The 15,785-nt window shown below is 51.7% G+C and overlaps 1 protein-coding gene across 2 annotated transcripts in view; it reads left to right on the forward strand.

Moving 5' to 3' along the window:
- RPH3AL (rabphilin 3A like (without C2 domains)) overlaps positions 1–15,785 on the forward strand; it is a 139,934-nt gene that overhangs the window by 49,902 nt on the left and 74,247 nt on the right. For both annotated transcript variants that reach the window (XM_088828752.1, XM_088828753.1), the window contains exons 2-4: positions 1,304–1,415; positions 4,900–5,043; positions 7,898–8,027. In XM_088828752.1, the coding sequence (XP_088684878.1) occupies positions 1,339–1,415; positions 4,900–5,043; positions 7,898–8,027 (351 nt within the window). In that variant the 5' untranslated portion in view covers positions 1,304–1,338. The remainder of the gene's footprint in view (positions 1–1,303; positions 1,416–4,899; positions 5,044–7,897; positions 8,028–15,785) is intronic.

Here is a 15,785-nt window from a genome sequence, read left to right on the forward strand (position 1 = left end):
GTTCTGTTCTGTTCTGTTCAGTCACTCAGTCGTGTCCGACTCTTTGCGACCCCATGGACTGTAGCCTACCAGGCTTCTCCGTCCATGGGATTCTCCAGGCAAGAATACTGGAGTGGGTTACCATTTCCTTCTCCAGGGGATCTTCCCGACCCAGGGATCGAACCCGGGTCTCCCGCATTGGAGGCAGACGCTTTAACCTCTGAGCCACCAGGGAAGCCCAATAGGCCACATTTTATCCGTTCAGCAGTTGATGGACATTTGAGTTGTTTCTACTTTTTGGCAATTATGAATAGGGCTGCTGTGAATATTCGTGTAAAAGTTTGTGTATGGACATACGTTTTCAGTCCTCTTGGGTTTATACCTCAAAGCCCTTTCTGGGTCAGATGGTAATAACTGTATTAACACTTAAAGAACTGCTGGACTAATATTCAAGAGTATAAAGGAGTCCTGTGTTTGAGAACCACTGGTCTGGAGGGAACAAGACCACGGGAGTGTGGATCATTCAGTACTGCCCCTCATCTTTGCTCTGGAATTAGGGCTCCCTCAAACTCAGCTTTCTCTCTCTTTCCCTCTTTACTATCTCCCCAACACATATCCTGTTTTAAAATTATTTATTTATTTGGCGGAGCCAGGCCTTAGGTGTGGCACGTGGGATATTCAGTCTTCCTTTTGGCATGTGAGATCTTCAGTGGAGGCATGTAGGACCGGGGATCGAACCCAGGCCCCCTGCATTGGGAGCACAGAGTCTTAGCCACTGAACCACCAGGGAAGTCCCCCCACAACACATATCCTGGTGGTAAGCAGAAAGCCAGCTCAGCTCAACTGCACAAGTGAAGCCACCAGCAAGCTCTGGAGCAGGGCCCCCTTCCTTCAGGACTTCCGAGGGGGCCATGTTCCTTGTGGTCCCAGGGCAATAAAGTAGGGTTGGTACCTGGAGAGTGCAAACGCCCTTGGGGCTTGCCTGCCAAGTTGAAAACTTCGGATGTGTGCCTTTTCTTTCCTTTCTGATTCTGTCCCTTTGATGTCCTGTCGGTCAAGTCCAACCTTGTCACTTAGCTGCGGGAGCCACCTAGCTACCCCTCCCAGAATCAGGAGTCTTTGAAAGAGGAACCTTGAGGGAATAGCATTTAATTGGAGAGGCGATTCTGCTGGTGAGAGTCCAAACATCACTGGAGACAACGTAGGGGCAGCAGCGGAGGGGGATAGGTTGAAAGTACTGGTGTTTGGTGTCTGAGGGACCCTGTCTGCCACATGCACCCCAGCCAATGACGTGTTCTTTCTTTTTCCCTCTTTGTTATCTCAGATGTGACTCCCCACCCTGGCTGGCCGCTCCAAACCATGGCCGACACCATCTTCGGCAGTGGCTGTGATCAGTGGGTTTGCCCCAACGACCGGCAGCTTGCCCTGCGAGCCAAGTAAGTGCTTCTCGGGTTTGGCTGGGCCCTCCCTTCCCTCCTCTTCCCCGCTCCCCTCCTTTCTTTGACAAGATTCAATGCCAGGGCTTCACAAGGAGCAATTTGAAGACAAGTGCCCGTCTTAGCGCAACAGTAAAGAATCTGCCTGCAGTGCAGGAGACACGGGTTCAATCCCTGGGTCAGGAAGATCCTCTGGAGAAGGAAATGGCAACCCACTCCAGTACTCTTGCCTGGGAAATCCTATGGACAGAGGAGCCTGGTGGACTCCAGTCCAAGGATTGCAAAGAGTCGGACACGACTGAGCGACTAAACAACAAACAAAAAATGCCTGTCTAATGCACACCACACTCCTGGCCTTGAGCTGGGCACCTAATAGCCATTCACTCATTCCATCATATGGAATGGAGTCCCATTTCTCAGATGAGGACGTGAAACTGAGGTCCTCACTGGCATCGCCTACCTGGTGAGTGGCAGGGCTCCCCTGGGTCCATCTGACTCTCATGCCTTTGTTCTTTGGACCACAGTAGACTTCAGGGAGCCAGACCATTTCCTTTGCCTTCTCTGTGAAGAGCAGAAATTCCCTGTCACTGAGCTTCAGACCCTGAGTCCCAGGCAGCGGGGAGCCTTTGATCTCCAGTTGCCCACTTCATAGTTGAGCGTCTGGCCCTGGCAGACAGGACAGACCAAAGAAAGACTTGTCAAATTTATGAAGCACTGCCCTCTGGACTGAAGCACACAGCGAGCCTCGAAGCGTCCCAGCTCTCAGCTGTGCCTAGGTCAGGGTTTCTGTGCCTGTGGTTTGCCCCGTTTTCCTGTTACCTCTCAACCTGGTAACCCCCTCGGCTGCACTTAAATCAGTCCATCTCCACCCACTGTCCCCACTGCCCCATGGCTAGAGACCAGGGGCCCCCAGATACCTCTTCAGCCTTCCAGTCTCCTCCTGTCCCTCCAGGGGAGTCGGGGGTCCCAGGGATCAGATAAACCCAAGAGTGCCGCTCCATCTGTCAAATCCATGCCAAATACAGGAGCCTGGATTTCCCCAAGTGGGACCAAGTTCAAGACATTTGCAATTAGATATTGTGAGCCTGCAGGGGACAGAGCTGAAACATCAAAGGATAGAAAAATTAATCCAGAATGTCCAAGATGAGTGGAGTCGTGCTTGATTTGCAGGACTCTTTGCACCACAGTTAATTTGTCCCTCTCACCAGGGTGGCTCAGCTCTTTTAGCCCCCACGTGGCCCCTGCAGTGCAGAGACCAGGGATGAAACCAGCCTCTCTTCCTCTCTCCTCTGACACCTGGTGAGATGATGTCTCCTCCACGCTGGATGTGAGGAGCTGGGGAGAGCTGCACTCTTGTAGGAGGGACCAGCATGACCCCTGGTGATCCTGCCAGCCTCCCCTTCAGTTCTCCCTGACCTTGTCTTGCGCTCAGCAGCAGCCAGAAGCTGTCGTGGCACCTTTTAGAAGAGCAAATGCTTTTATCTCTCTCCAGGGTGTGCTGTCTTGTAATGCCAGGCTCCTTGTAATGCTGGGCTCCTTAAAGCATAGTGTTACAAACCCCCACAGCCAGGTACTGTGCCTCTGGGAGGCTGGGGGAAGTTATCTTCTTTGGCTCCAGGTTAGAATCTGTTCTCCCATCTTCCAGCTGCCATCACACATTTTCTAAACCCCTACTATGTGCCAGGACTATTGGACTGCAGTGAACAAGACCAATACGGTCCCTTGTCTTCAGGCACTGATGGGGAGCAGTGAGCATGATACACACAGGTACTCGTGTGCAGCTGCTTTGTCAGTAGAAACAGGCAGTCAGGTGAAGCGGGGTGCTAATAATCTAGGGTTTGGGGGCGGTCTCCCTGAGAGTGTGATGCTTGTTGAATCCTGGAGGAGAGGTAAATACTAGCTGAAAATATGGAGGAAGCTTATCTAGGCAGAAGGAACAGCAAGTGCAAAGGTCCTGGGGTAGAAGGGACATGGCCTGCAGAGACCTGGCAGGAGGTCAGGGTGGCTTGAATGCAGAGTGAGGGGCTGCATGGCATGCAAGGAAGATGAAGAGGTGGGCAGGGGCCAGATGGGGCAGGGCATAGCCCTCAGGACTCCCATTCGAAGGGGGAGCCAGAAGGACCTCCCTTGCCTCATAATAATGTTTAAGCCTCATGGTGGAGCTATGCCCAGGCCTTAGGGAACTCCGAGAATGGGCTCTCCTTAACCCATTTTGGAGGGATCAAGGAAAAGCCTCCTATAAAGACCATGTCTAAAATATGTCCTAAAAAAGAAAGGGAGTGAGCCAGTGGAAATGAGGCTTAGGGAGAGGGCAGGCACCCCAGGAGGAGGGTGCAGCTTAAGCAGAGGCCTGGAGAGAGCGCACAGCCTGGAACATGAGGGAGGCTGGGGCACCACCGTTGTTGGCGCCGTGCCCTGTGTGAGGCCCTGGTCGGAGGACGTGCTGATAGGCACTGGGCGCCGCCAAAGGCTTTTCCTCGGGGTGTGCGGCTCTGTGTACGTCTCGCAGCCCTGAGTCAGCCTCCTTTGTCTGTGTGGAGGGGTCCTCTGGGGCAGGCTGGCATGGCTCTCGGCAGCTACCAGATGTGAGCTACCCAGGCCAGGAAGCCTTCTAACCTCGGACTTGCCTCTGCAAAGGCATCTAACTGCACCCTGCCACTTCCCTTCTCTGAGAGATGGGGAGGCCTGCCTTGCAGAATGCCAGGGGTCCGGTGGGGAGAAGGTCTGCTCCTCCTGTGCTGCTGTGACCCTCCTGCCCTGAATCCCTCTAGTTTTCAAAATGCTCCATGAATCTCCTTTTATCCTCAGCATCTTTTTTTTTTTTTGTCTATATGTAATTTTATTTATCTGTTTTTATTTTTGGCTGTGCGTGGTCTTGGTTGCTGTATGGGCTTTTCTCTAGTTTTGGCGAGGAGGGGCCACTCTCTCGTTGTGGTGGACAGACTTTTTCATTGCAGTGGCTTTTCTTGTTGCAGAGGACATGCTCTCAAGCATGCAGGCTTCAGGAATTGTGGCTCCTGGGCTCTAGAGCACAGGCTCAGTACTTGCAGAGCACGGGCTTAGTTGCTCCACGGCGTGTGGAATCTTCCCAGAGCCAGGATGGAACCCGTCTCCTGCATTGACAGGCAGATTCTTTACCACCGAGCCACCAGGGAAGCCATCAGTGTTTGTAACCCAATCGATGGTCTTTCCTGTCCAGCTTGCTTTCTTACAAGACTCGGATCCAGGTGCTCAGTCTTCTCTTGATCGTCTTCCCTCGAAACCTCTTGTGCTGTGGCCTTTGTACATTCCACGCCCCGCCCCCCCGCCAGATGCTAAGGGCGTGCTGCCGCCCTCGTGGGGCCCAGGAGCTGGTGGGTGGCCGAGACGGCGTTTGGAGACTGTCAGGCGCCCGACATACCGACCGTGTTCAGGGGGCCTTGGTGGGTGTGGTGGGGGTGCCAGTGTGCACTGGGGCTGGACTCGTGTGCTGTGCTCTCTCCAGGCTGCACACCGGCTGGTCTGTGCACACCTACCAGACCGAGAAGCAGAGGAAGAGCCAGAGCCTCAGCCCGGCCGAGGTGGAGGCCATCCTGCAGGTCATCCAGAGGGCCGAGCGCCTCGACATCCTGGAGCAGCAGCGGGTTGGGTAAGGGCTGCTCCCAAGAGCGGGCAGAAGTGGGGCCTGGAGAGGGAGGCAGGGCAGTCAGTGCCAGATCAGCAGGCTGAGAGTCTGGCACCCTGGGTCCTCGTGCTGGGTTGTCACTGGGAGAGAGTCAACTTGACCTGAACACCCCGGAACTGTAGTAGAATCATAACCCAGCCTGTCTGAGCCTCAGTATGCCCCTCTGTAAGATGGGGATAGCAGCCTGGGCACCAGGCTATGGGGAGAGTGAGTGAGTGCAGCAAGACACACTGGGGTCTGTTCAGCTCTGCACACAGGAGGGTCACTGTGGTTCAGCCAGGGGAAGGATTTAGCAGAGGCTGAACCGTGGGTTCTCCCATCAGAGACCATTAGGAGCCGCTCTCCAGCTTATCTAAGCTCTCTTGGCCTCCGGCGTCTGGAGCCGACTCCTACACAGTCTTCAGTTTTCGTTGTGTCTTTTTATTTGTTTAATTGCAAAAGCAATTCATATTTCCTAGACAGTCTGAAAAACACAGGCCGGCGCAAGCAGGAAGACATAAATGCAGGGCACTGACAGAAATTAATTTGATTCTGGTCTCCTTGTTCTTTCTGTTTATCTTCTTCTATGAAATATACAATCATTTTGAAAAATCAGACATTGTAGAAATGCAGAGTTCTAGAAAGTGAAAGCGCCAGTGCGAAGACCACTGCTGTCTAGTTTATTGTGTGTGGCTCGCTTAATACAGACATATTACTACTGTTTCATTACAGAGAGGCTTTGTAGCAGATGTCTAGTGCTCTTTTCCCCCTCCACCCCTGGCTGGGGCCCCACCACCTCTCAGACTTAGCCCAAGGGTCCTGCAAGGCTCGGAATGTCTCAGAGATGCGCATGCTGATGACTGACAGGCCAGCACCACATCCTTCAGGCTCCCGCAGGAAGGCGTGCCCGGAGCCGGTGGGGGGTATTTCCTATGGGCTCCCCTAAGCTGTGAGAAGCGTTTGCACCCCACCCCCTGACCCCCATCGATCTGGGCTATCTTCCCCATGCCACTCACTTTGTCTGGCTGTGTCATAAGCCCTGGGTTTGACTGAGGCGAGAAAGACCCAGGAGGCTGGAAATCATCTCAGAAAGAGGAAGTGTGTCCTGTGTGTTTCCATGAGTGGGAGTCACAGGGTTGCATTGATGGGGGGTCCCCGAGAACAAGCAGGTCAGGTCAGGGTTGAAGCTGAGTTTATTGCCAGGACCCTGTAGGTCCCTGGAGGAGGGACAGTGACCACTGTGGAAGTCAGGAGTGTCTGCTGAGAACATGGGGACAGAAGCAGCCTCAGTGCCCAGTCTGCCCTCCCTTGGCCCCCAGGCAGGGCCTGATCACCCCAGGGGAGACAGTGGAGTTGCCATGAGATGGGGGGCCTGGGTGTGGCCTCAGCTCTACCTCTGAGGAGCTGTGCCATCCTGGCAAGTGACGTCACACCCTGGAGCCTCCGTCTTCTCATCTTTAAAATGGAGGGGAGGGGACAACATCCTCCTTGCTGGGGGATTGTGAGGGTTACAGGAGATAGTGTACCCACACACTATCCTCCATGTAGTTAAGAATTTTCACTGAGGGAATTCCCTGGTGGTCCCTGGTTAAGACTCTGAGCTTCCACTGCAGGGGGCCTGGGTTCGATCCCTGGTTGGGGAACTAAGATCCTGCATGGAGCAGCCAAAAAAAATAATAATAATTTTTGCTGAGAATCCACTGGATTCTGGAGACACAGCGGCCAATGGAAAAGAAGGGGCTGCGTATTGTGGGCGTGACAGTGTTGTGTGACAGGTTGTCACAGCACAGGGGTCACAGTGGGCTGAGGGGCTGTGTGATCTGGCCCCTCCCAGCCCCCTTCTGCCCCCTCTGCCCCAGGCGGTATAGAGCCCCCCGCCCCAGGCTTCCTGCTGCTCCAGGGCCTTGTTCTTGGACTTGTCGCCCCTCTGTCACGGATGCTCCACCAGCTCTTCACACATTTGATCCTTGCCATCCTTCCCCTCTCAGTTCAGATGTCCTCAGAGAGGCCTTCACTAAGCACCATCCCACATGTCCCACCCCCTCCCAGCCCCGCTTGTTTTATTTCATAACCCCTCCCCCTCTCTGAAGTCACTTTGCTTGGTTTTTATATTTTCTTATTTACTTGGCTCTTCCAGGTCTTCGGAGAAGGCAATGGCAAGCCACTCCAGTACTCTTGCCTAGAAAATCCCATGGATGGAGGAGCCTGGTAGGCTGCAGTCCATGGGGTCGCTAAGGGTCGGACACGACTGAGCGACTTCACTTTCACTTTTCACTTTCACACATTGGAGAAGGAAATGGCAACCCACTCCAGTGTTCTTGCCTGGAGAATCCCAGGGACGGGGGAGCCTGGTGGGCTTCCGTCTAAGGGGTCACACAGAGTCGGACACGACTGAAGTGACTCAGCAGCAGCAGCAGCAGCCAGGTCTTAGTTGCGGCATGTGGGCTCTAGTTTCCTGACCAGGGGTCAAACCCAGGCCCCCTGAATGGGGAGTGAGAAGTCTTAGGCCATGGACTGCCAGGCGAGTCCGTCACTTTGCTTGTTTATAGACTTTCTCTCATTATTAAACGTAGATCCCATAAGAACAGAGACCGTGTCCCTCTCTGTCTTCTTTGCTTCAGTATTCCTAGTCTGGCATACTGCAGGCACCCAGTTCACGGTGGGTGAGTGAATGAATGATTAGGAATTAGCAAGGGGAAGGAGCGGGCAGGGAAAACGCCAAAGGTGAGGGAATGGCCCCTGGGGTGTGGTATGGTGTGCGGCCCCATGGCTGCCGGGCAGACAGCAGTCAGGTTGGAGACGAAGCCCACACCGTCTGATCCCGTGTCCTGTGCCGCAGGCGGCTGGTGGAGCGGCTGGAGACCATGAGGCGCAGCGTGATGGGGAATGGCCTCTCCCAGTGTCTGCTCTGCGGGGAGGTGCTGGGCTTCCTCGGCAGCTCCTCCGTGTTCTGCACAGACTGCAGGAAGGTAAGGCCCTGCTCTGGCTGCCCAGCCAGGACCAGCCCTGCCACTTTGTGGCTTTGCATCCTGACTCCCAGGAGAGTGTATTTGTGTTTGTGCATACATGAGTGCGGGCCTCCCGGGTGGCTCAGCAGTAAAGAACCTGCCTGCCCATGCAGGAGACGCAGGTTGGATCCCTGGGTTAGGAAGTTCCCCTGGAGAAGGAAATGGCCACTCACTGCAGTATTCTTGCCTGGGAAGTCCCATGGATGGGGTAGCCTGGCTGGCTACAGTCCATGGGGTCGCAGAGAGTCAGACATGACTTAGTGACTAAACGATACATGTGTGCACACGTGGTGCCCTGTGCTTCATGGCAGGAAGGTTTGGGGCCCGAAGGTCAGATGGCTAGGTTTCCAGTGCCAGCTCTGGGGAGTGGACCTCTGGGTCTCACAGGACTCATGTGTGAATTCAGCTCTTCTAGTAGCTGTGTGACTCCAGAAAGCTTATTAACTATGTCAAGCCTCGCTTATAAAATAGGGACAATGATAATATATACCTTAGAGAATTGTGAGGATTAGATAGTATACGCAAAGCTCTTAAAACCTTGTTTGGCATGTAAGTACTCAGTAAGTGTTATTAGTTGTTTTAAATAAATGCAATTTTCCTCTTGATCCCTGGCAACTCAAATGAGTAGCCAGGCCAAATGGATTTTCTCCTCTTTTGTACTCCGCTGATCGTTCTAAATTATGCCATATATAAAATTGTTTCATATTGACTCCAAGACTTCTTTAAATAACTATGGAAATTCTATGTATTTATTCGTAGCTGTGCTGGGTCTTCGTTTCTATGCGGGCTTCCTTTAGTTGTGGCGAGCAGGGGCTGAGCTCACTGTTGGCTTCTCTTGTTGCGGAGCACAGGCTCTAGGGCCCTGGAGCTTCAGTAATTGCAGCGCGTGGGCTCAGCAGTTGCGGCTCCCGGGCTCTAGAGCACAGGCTTTGTAGCTGTGGTGTATGGGTTTGGTTGTTCCGTAACATGTGGGATCTTCCCAACCAGGGGAAGAACAAGTGTCTCCTGCATTGGCAGGCAGATTCTTTACCATTGAGCCACCAGGGAGGCACCTTAACATAACTTTTCATTTTTCCTGGTGTTTCTAATTGCCTTTCTTTTCTTATTGACCAAAGAATAATGTGCCTTCCAATCCTTAAGGTTTCTTAGCCTCTGAATTTTATTTTCTATTGCATGAAGCCTAATTTTTTTTTTCCCTGCCAGAATCTCTTCTAGACTCTTATTCCCGCTCTAGCCTGCATAGTTGTCATCATGGGACCTCGCTTTACTGCCCTCCTAGGTTAGAAGCACTGGTCCCAAGATACCATGTCTTTTTCTTTATTTTTTTTTGTTTTTCACTCCGGTTTTACTGGAACCCATCCTCAAGTAACATCCATGTGCTAGACATTATTTTAAGCCTGGAGTTATTTTCGTAAACAAGACAGATAAAGCACCTTCTCTCTTGAGAGTACATGGGTGAGGGAACCAAAAACAAGTCATGATCAAATAGATAAGAAGATTTCAGGAAGAAATAAATTCTGGGAAGAAGTAACAGGGGAGAGAAGATTGGGGGTGCAGCAGAGCATTAATAGTTGAAAGGACTGTAAAATATGGGAACATCAAAGAAGTAAACATGGACTTGGCAACACAGAGGCCACTGGCAATCTTGACAAGGGCCTTTTCAGTGATGTTCAAAAGCTGGATGAGAGAACCAAGGTGCAAAGAAGTTAATGTACCAAGTGAATGGATGGGAAAGCCAGAATTTCAGCTAAACCACTTTTCCCCTGTTCTGTCACGTGTGGTGAACTGGGCTGAGGAATCTGGATTAACTGGTGAGAGGTCCAAGAACAGTGGAGGAGCAGCAGGGGCCTGAGTGTCGGGAGGGGTGGGCACTTCTGTGCCACTCCTCTGTAAGCCTCCATAGATCTGGACCAGATAAACACCAACGAGGTAATGGACACAGGGACTCGGGAGTGTCTTGCTCCCAGCACCTGGCAGGTTCTTTTATGTGACTTCCACCTGTTTCCTTCTTCTGCCCCTCAACCCCACAATTGCTGTAAATGTCTGGGTTTGTGGGACCATGAAGAGAGGGTCAGAGCCCTGTCTCCAACCCCTGGAAAAGTCTGGGACCTCTGCCCCGGAGGCCAGCCACTGACCCTGGTTGCTGACAGGTTAATGCCAGCTGCTCCCTGCAGAGCCATTTCCTTGGCAACAGCAGGGATCCCAGGGGAGGACCTCAGCGGATGAGGGGGTGGGGGAATGCTCTTTCAAGGATGCTGTCACCATCCCAATCCCAGGGTACCCTGGAGCGCCGGGCTGGTCCAGAGGATGTTTCCAGTTGAAATTGTTCTTATTTTGCGGCAGGCTGAGGACTTGGTCCTGGCTTGGGTGGTGAGAGGAAGAGTCTGCTGAGCTTCTAGGGGCACTTGTTCTTGGATGACAGTAGGAGGAGAGGGTGGCAGCTGGGGCCACCATTGAATAATGGGCATTTGGGGGATGATCTTTCACCATCCATGAGAAGACTGTGTCATTCACTCAGTCATTCGTTTTCCCTTTATGCAAATAGTAGAGGGCCTGCCTGCTGTGTGCAGGCCCTGTTTTTAGGTGCTAAATGTGTCATGAGCAAGATAAAGACCTTGCTGTCATGGAGCTTGTTTGCCAGGGGTGGGAGAAGACAGAAAATAAACAAACAAATGTAACGGCAGGTAGATTGAGGACTCTGTAGTCAGTTAAAAATTAAAACAAGGTGATGCTGTAGAGCATGCCTGGGTGCTCAGGGAAAGCCTCCCTGTGAGCTCAGACCTTACCACGAGCAGGAGCCAGCCCCACGAAGACCCAGGTGGAAGGGTGTTGCAGGCAGAGGGATTAGCAAGCATGAAAGTCCTGAGGCAGAAACCAGCTGGGCATGTTCAGTGAACTAATGAAGGCATCTGGGGCAGAGGGAGGGAGAGCTGGGCACAGCTGATCACACAGAGCTTTGTAAGTCAAGGTCAGAAGTTGAGGTTTGATTATAACTTTCATGGGATGCCAGTGGAGCGTTTTAAGCAAGGATGTAACATGATATGTTTGTTTGTTTGTTTTTCAGAAAAAATATTTATTTTATTTATTTGGCTATACTCGCTCTTAGTTGCCGCATGCAGGATCTTTAGTTGTGGCATGTGTGATCTAGTTCCCCAACCAGGGATCAAACCTGAACCCCCTCCACGGGGAATGGGAAGTCTTAACCACGGGACCACCAGGAAAGTCCCTGTTTTTTGTGTTTAAGAAACTCACCAGCTGCTGTCTGGTGAAAGCGTTGCAGGGGGACGTGGAGTGAAAACAGGAGATGAGTTAGGTGTTAGTGGCTGTCGCTGGGAGATGCGGAGGTTGGGGACAGGTAACAGGGAAGGGGGCCATATGCTAAGAGCATCCGCCTCTTCAGTTTGTATTGTAAGCAAATAGGAAGGGATTAGAGGGGGTGATTAAGGGTCTTAGGAAGGAAAGAGGGTCCTAGACTTCAAGTGGGTCAGGGTGAGACGTCACTTGGCCCTGCACAGTGAGAGGTCACAGGTCTTCCGGGGCTGGCAGTAGGTGCTGTTCCCCAGCAGATGGCCCTGAGTTGTGGTCCCAGCTCGGCCACAGTGCAGTGGCCTTGAACAAGTCACTTAGCCTTTGTTTCTTCATGCGTCAGTGGGGCGATAGAACTGCGTCCCCACTGAGCATGGGTGAGTGTGAGAAGCGGATGAGCTAATGCTCGGGAAGCCCTTAACGTCAGGTCCACTGGAAACGCTCAGCAAAGGGTCCCTGTTGTTGTGATCATCACTATTCTTATTTTTAAATATTTATTTATTTGACCGTGCTGGGTCTTAGTTGTGGCATGTGGAAACTTTTTTAGCTGTGGCATACAAAGCTTTATTTGCATTTCTTGAACTCTTAGTTGCAGCATGTGCGATCTAGTTCCCCAATCAGGGATCAAACCCAGACCCCCTGCACTGGGACCACCAGGGAAGTCCTGTACCACTGTTATGATTAATTCACCTTGAGGCTAGCTGTTCAGACTGCCCAGCTGTTACTAAAAATGGAACTGACCTCATATACCTTGGGGGAGGTTTAGTGATTTCCCATGGATCAGTCAGCCCAGGCTGCCGTAACAGAAGACCGCAGACTGGGCTGCTTCAACAACAGAAACTGATTTCTCATAGTCTAGAGGCTGGGAAGTCCAAGATCAATGTGCTGACCAGTTTGGTTTCTTGTAAGGACTCTCCTCCTGGCCTGCAGACGGCTACCTTCTCACTGTGTCCACACGTGGTGGAGGGAGAGCTGAAGTCTCTCTCCTACTTCATATAAGGACACCAGTCCTATCGGATCAGGGCCCCACCCTTATGACCTTATTAACCTTAATCACCAACTAAAGACCCTGTCTCCAAACACAGTCACATTGGGCATTAGGGCTTCAGCATGAGAATTTTGATGGGACACAATTCAACCCATAGTAACCTATGTTTTCCTTTTTGAATTCATATTTTCTTGAACTGAAAATTGGAATTCCCACAGTTAGTCCCATGTTTTTTGTAATTTACATAAAAATCTCTTCCTGAAAGCCTTTGTAGCTCTCCAGCATTGGATGTCTTAAACAGGGAAAACAAACTCCCTGATTTTCGTGCAAGTTCCTCAGATGACCCTAACATTCAGTCACTTATTTAGCCTAGTCTGGGCTAATTCTGGGTTAGGGGAATCCAAAAGGAGAAGGGTCAAGAATAGCCACTTCCCTCGGGTCCTCATGGTCAAGGTGGGCAGACAGTACTCTCTAGAGTCATGCTGACAATGGCTCAGACCAGGGTTTCCAGGCCTGAGAACAATTAGGAGGGCTGCCTAGAGGAGCTGGCTTCTGAAGGTTGGGCAGGCCTCTGAGAGGCTGAAAGCAGAGCGAAGGGCATTCTAGGGAGGGGAGAATAGCATAGCAGAGGAACCTAGCTGGAAATGGGCCAGGCGAGTGCCTAACCATGAAGATGCAGGCCTTTAGGGCAGGGAGGACACCCTGGGCCATGTTGCCGGGTGGTGGTCCCTGAGGAGCTGAGTCCCTGGAGAATGAAGAGGGCGGCCCATACTTAGCCACGTGGTCCTCGTGCAGGGGTTCTCTAGTGTCTGGGAGGGGAAGACAATGGTGTCTCTTCACTCTTGCAACAAGTATTTACTGTCATATAGATGTATACTGGTGCAGGCATTGGGGATACAGTGTAAAGACACACAGATGCTTGCTCTCTGGACTGGAAGTATTAAATAATTATGGGTAATTAATTACAGTTGGGCTTAGGGTTACTGAGGCAGCCCTGGGGGTGCTGAGAGAGCTCTAATAAGGTAGTGCCCTAATTAGGGTTGTCAGGAGCCCTCTGGTTAGAGTTCACCAGTTTCTGGGGTGCCTCCCTATTTGTTTCTCTCTCCCCTTCACACCTTCTCCAATGGCCTGTAGCACTGGCTTCTGGGTGGGCAGGCTGCAGAGAAGGGTTGCTGGGGAGATCTCTGTCATGGAAAGTGTCCAGACCCCTGTCTCAGGTGCTCCTGCACAGAGCCTTCCCCAGCAAGACCCCTGGCCTCAAGCTAACGAGCGTGTGGATGGAACCCACAGTGCAGGTCCTCAGAGCAGCGTCCCCCCTAATTGGGCTTGCGTGCCCAGGCTTCTTGCTCTTGTTATCAGAAGGCTGTGGTGCGAAGGGAGCGGGGCAGCTGGTTAATTAGAGGACTGGCACTCCTAATTGCTTAGGATCTGAGCCCGCCAGCTTTCAGTTTAATTGAGAGTCTGGCTTCACCAGTGATGGGGAGGCTGGGCAGGGCTGCTGAATAGCCTGCCCGAGCCCAGGATTGCATTGTCACCGTGCAAGGAAAGCAATCAGAGTTTTCTCTCGTCTCAGCTAAAACCTGACCCACGGTGTGGGAGCTGAGGAGCCTGCACATGAAACGATGGTCTCAGTAACATGTGCTAAGTTCTGGGGGAAAAGAATGAGGTAGTCCCGTGCTTTGTTCAAAGTCTTTAGGGGACACCCAGTTTGGGGTGGGGAACAGGCGATCGATCCCCGCCCAGGATGGGGGCACTGGAGGAAAGGGGTCAGGCCAGAACTTGATCCCTGTCCCCACCCTGCTTAACTCTCTGAGGAGGGATATCCTGCTGAGGTCAGTGCAGAACCCCTTACAGGCAGTAACCCTGGGGCCACTAATCCTATCATGAGGGCCGCACCCTCATGAACTCTCATTGAACTCTCTGAACTCTCATCACCTCCCAAAGGCCCACCTCCAAATACCGTCACACTGAGGGTTAGAACTTTAATACGTGAATATTTTAATTAGTTTATTTATTTTGGCTCTGCTAGGTCTTTGGTGCTGCCTTCGGGCTTTCTCCAGTTGCCACGGAGCGGGGGGCTACTCTCCAGCTGCAGTGCACACGCTTCTCATTGCAATGGCTTCTTGTTTGGAGCATGGGCTTTAGGGTTCACAGGCTTCAGTAATTTTGGGGCACAGGCTCAGTAGTTGTGTTGCATGGGCTTAGCTGCCCCTTGGCATGTGGGATCTTTCTGGACCAGGGATCAAACCCACGTCCCCTGCATTGGGAGGCTGATTCTTAACCACTGGACCACTAGGGAAGCCCCCAATACACGAATTTTGTGGGGACACAAGCACTTAGTCCATAGCACCTACTGAATAGGAACGCTGCCCAAGGAGGCAGTGTGTTTAACAAGCAGCACTCCTGGGGGTTCTGATCCTCCTTGAGTTGGAAAACCCCTGCTCTGAGGTCCCAGCCCCAGGCCTGGCTTAGGGCAGTGGTGAAGGACCTTCAGTGGCCGCCTTCTCTCTGCTCATCTTGCTCCCCACGCCCTCCCCTGCACCACATCCCTCCAACCTCAGCTTAAGAGTCTCCTGCAACCTCCCTCAGACCGTCCTCACTCTTGCAAACAGTGGCCACGGAGACTACTGTCTCACCACGTGATGTCCTTTGGAGTTTATAAAGCTCTTTCCCAGAAGTCATCCTTTTTGGTCCTTAAGACAAAGCCGTAGAGAAGCAGGGGAGGCGAGGCTGTTCCAGTCACGGGTGGAGAACAGGGGCTCAGCTCAGTGGTGTGGCCTGCTTGGGCCCCCTGGCCAGGTAGTGGGGAGCTGGGTCCCCTGGGTGAGTTGTTCTGCCATGCTGCCTCTCCATTCTTTCAGATGGAAGCCTTCACGTGTCATGTTTTCCCTTCCTTGGAGAAGCAGAACACAGGAGGAGAAGAAACACCATACTCGGTAGTTAAATATTGAAAACTTTTCTTATAAAGTCAGGAATAAGGCAAGTTCTGTATACATTTATCACCACTTCTGTTCAACATTGTGCTGGAGGCCAAGCAGGGCAGTCACGCAAGAAAAAGAAGTGTGTGACGTATGGATCAGAGAATAGCTAGGACTGTCGTTATCATGAAAGCGTGATCATATAACTAGAAAATCTGAAAGACTCTAAATACAAAAGGTTAATATTGGTGAATTTAACATGTGGTTGTATCAAGTTTAATATATATACAAAAAGTCTGTATAGGCATACTTCAGAGATACTGTGGGTTTGGTTCCAGACCACTGCAGTACTGCAAATTTTGCAATAAAGCAACAAATTTGTTGGTGTCGTAGTTCATATAAAAGTCATATTTACACTTTCTTGGGTCTCTTATTTTTAATATTTATTTGTTTGGCTACACTGGATCTTAGTCGTGACATGTGGGCTCTTCGATCTTTGTTGCAGCG

The sequence above is a fragment of the Moschus berezovskii genome, chromosome 20, assembly GCF_049115385.1.
Source record: "Moschus berezovskii isolate FMDL1 chromosome 20, NW_MosBer_1.0, whole genome shotgun sequence".
Classification (NCBI taxonomy): Eukaryota; Metazoa; Chordata; class Mammalia; order Artiodactyla; family Moschidae; genus Moschus; species Moschus berezovskii.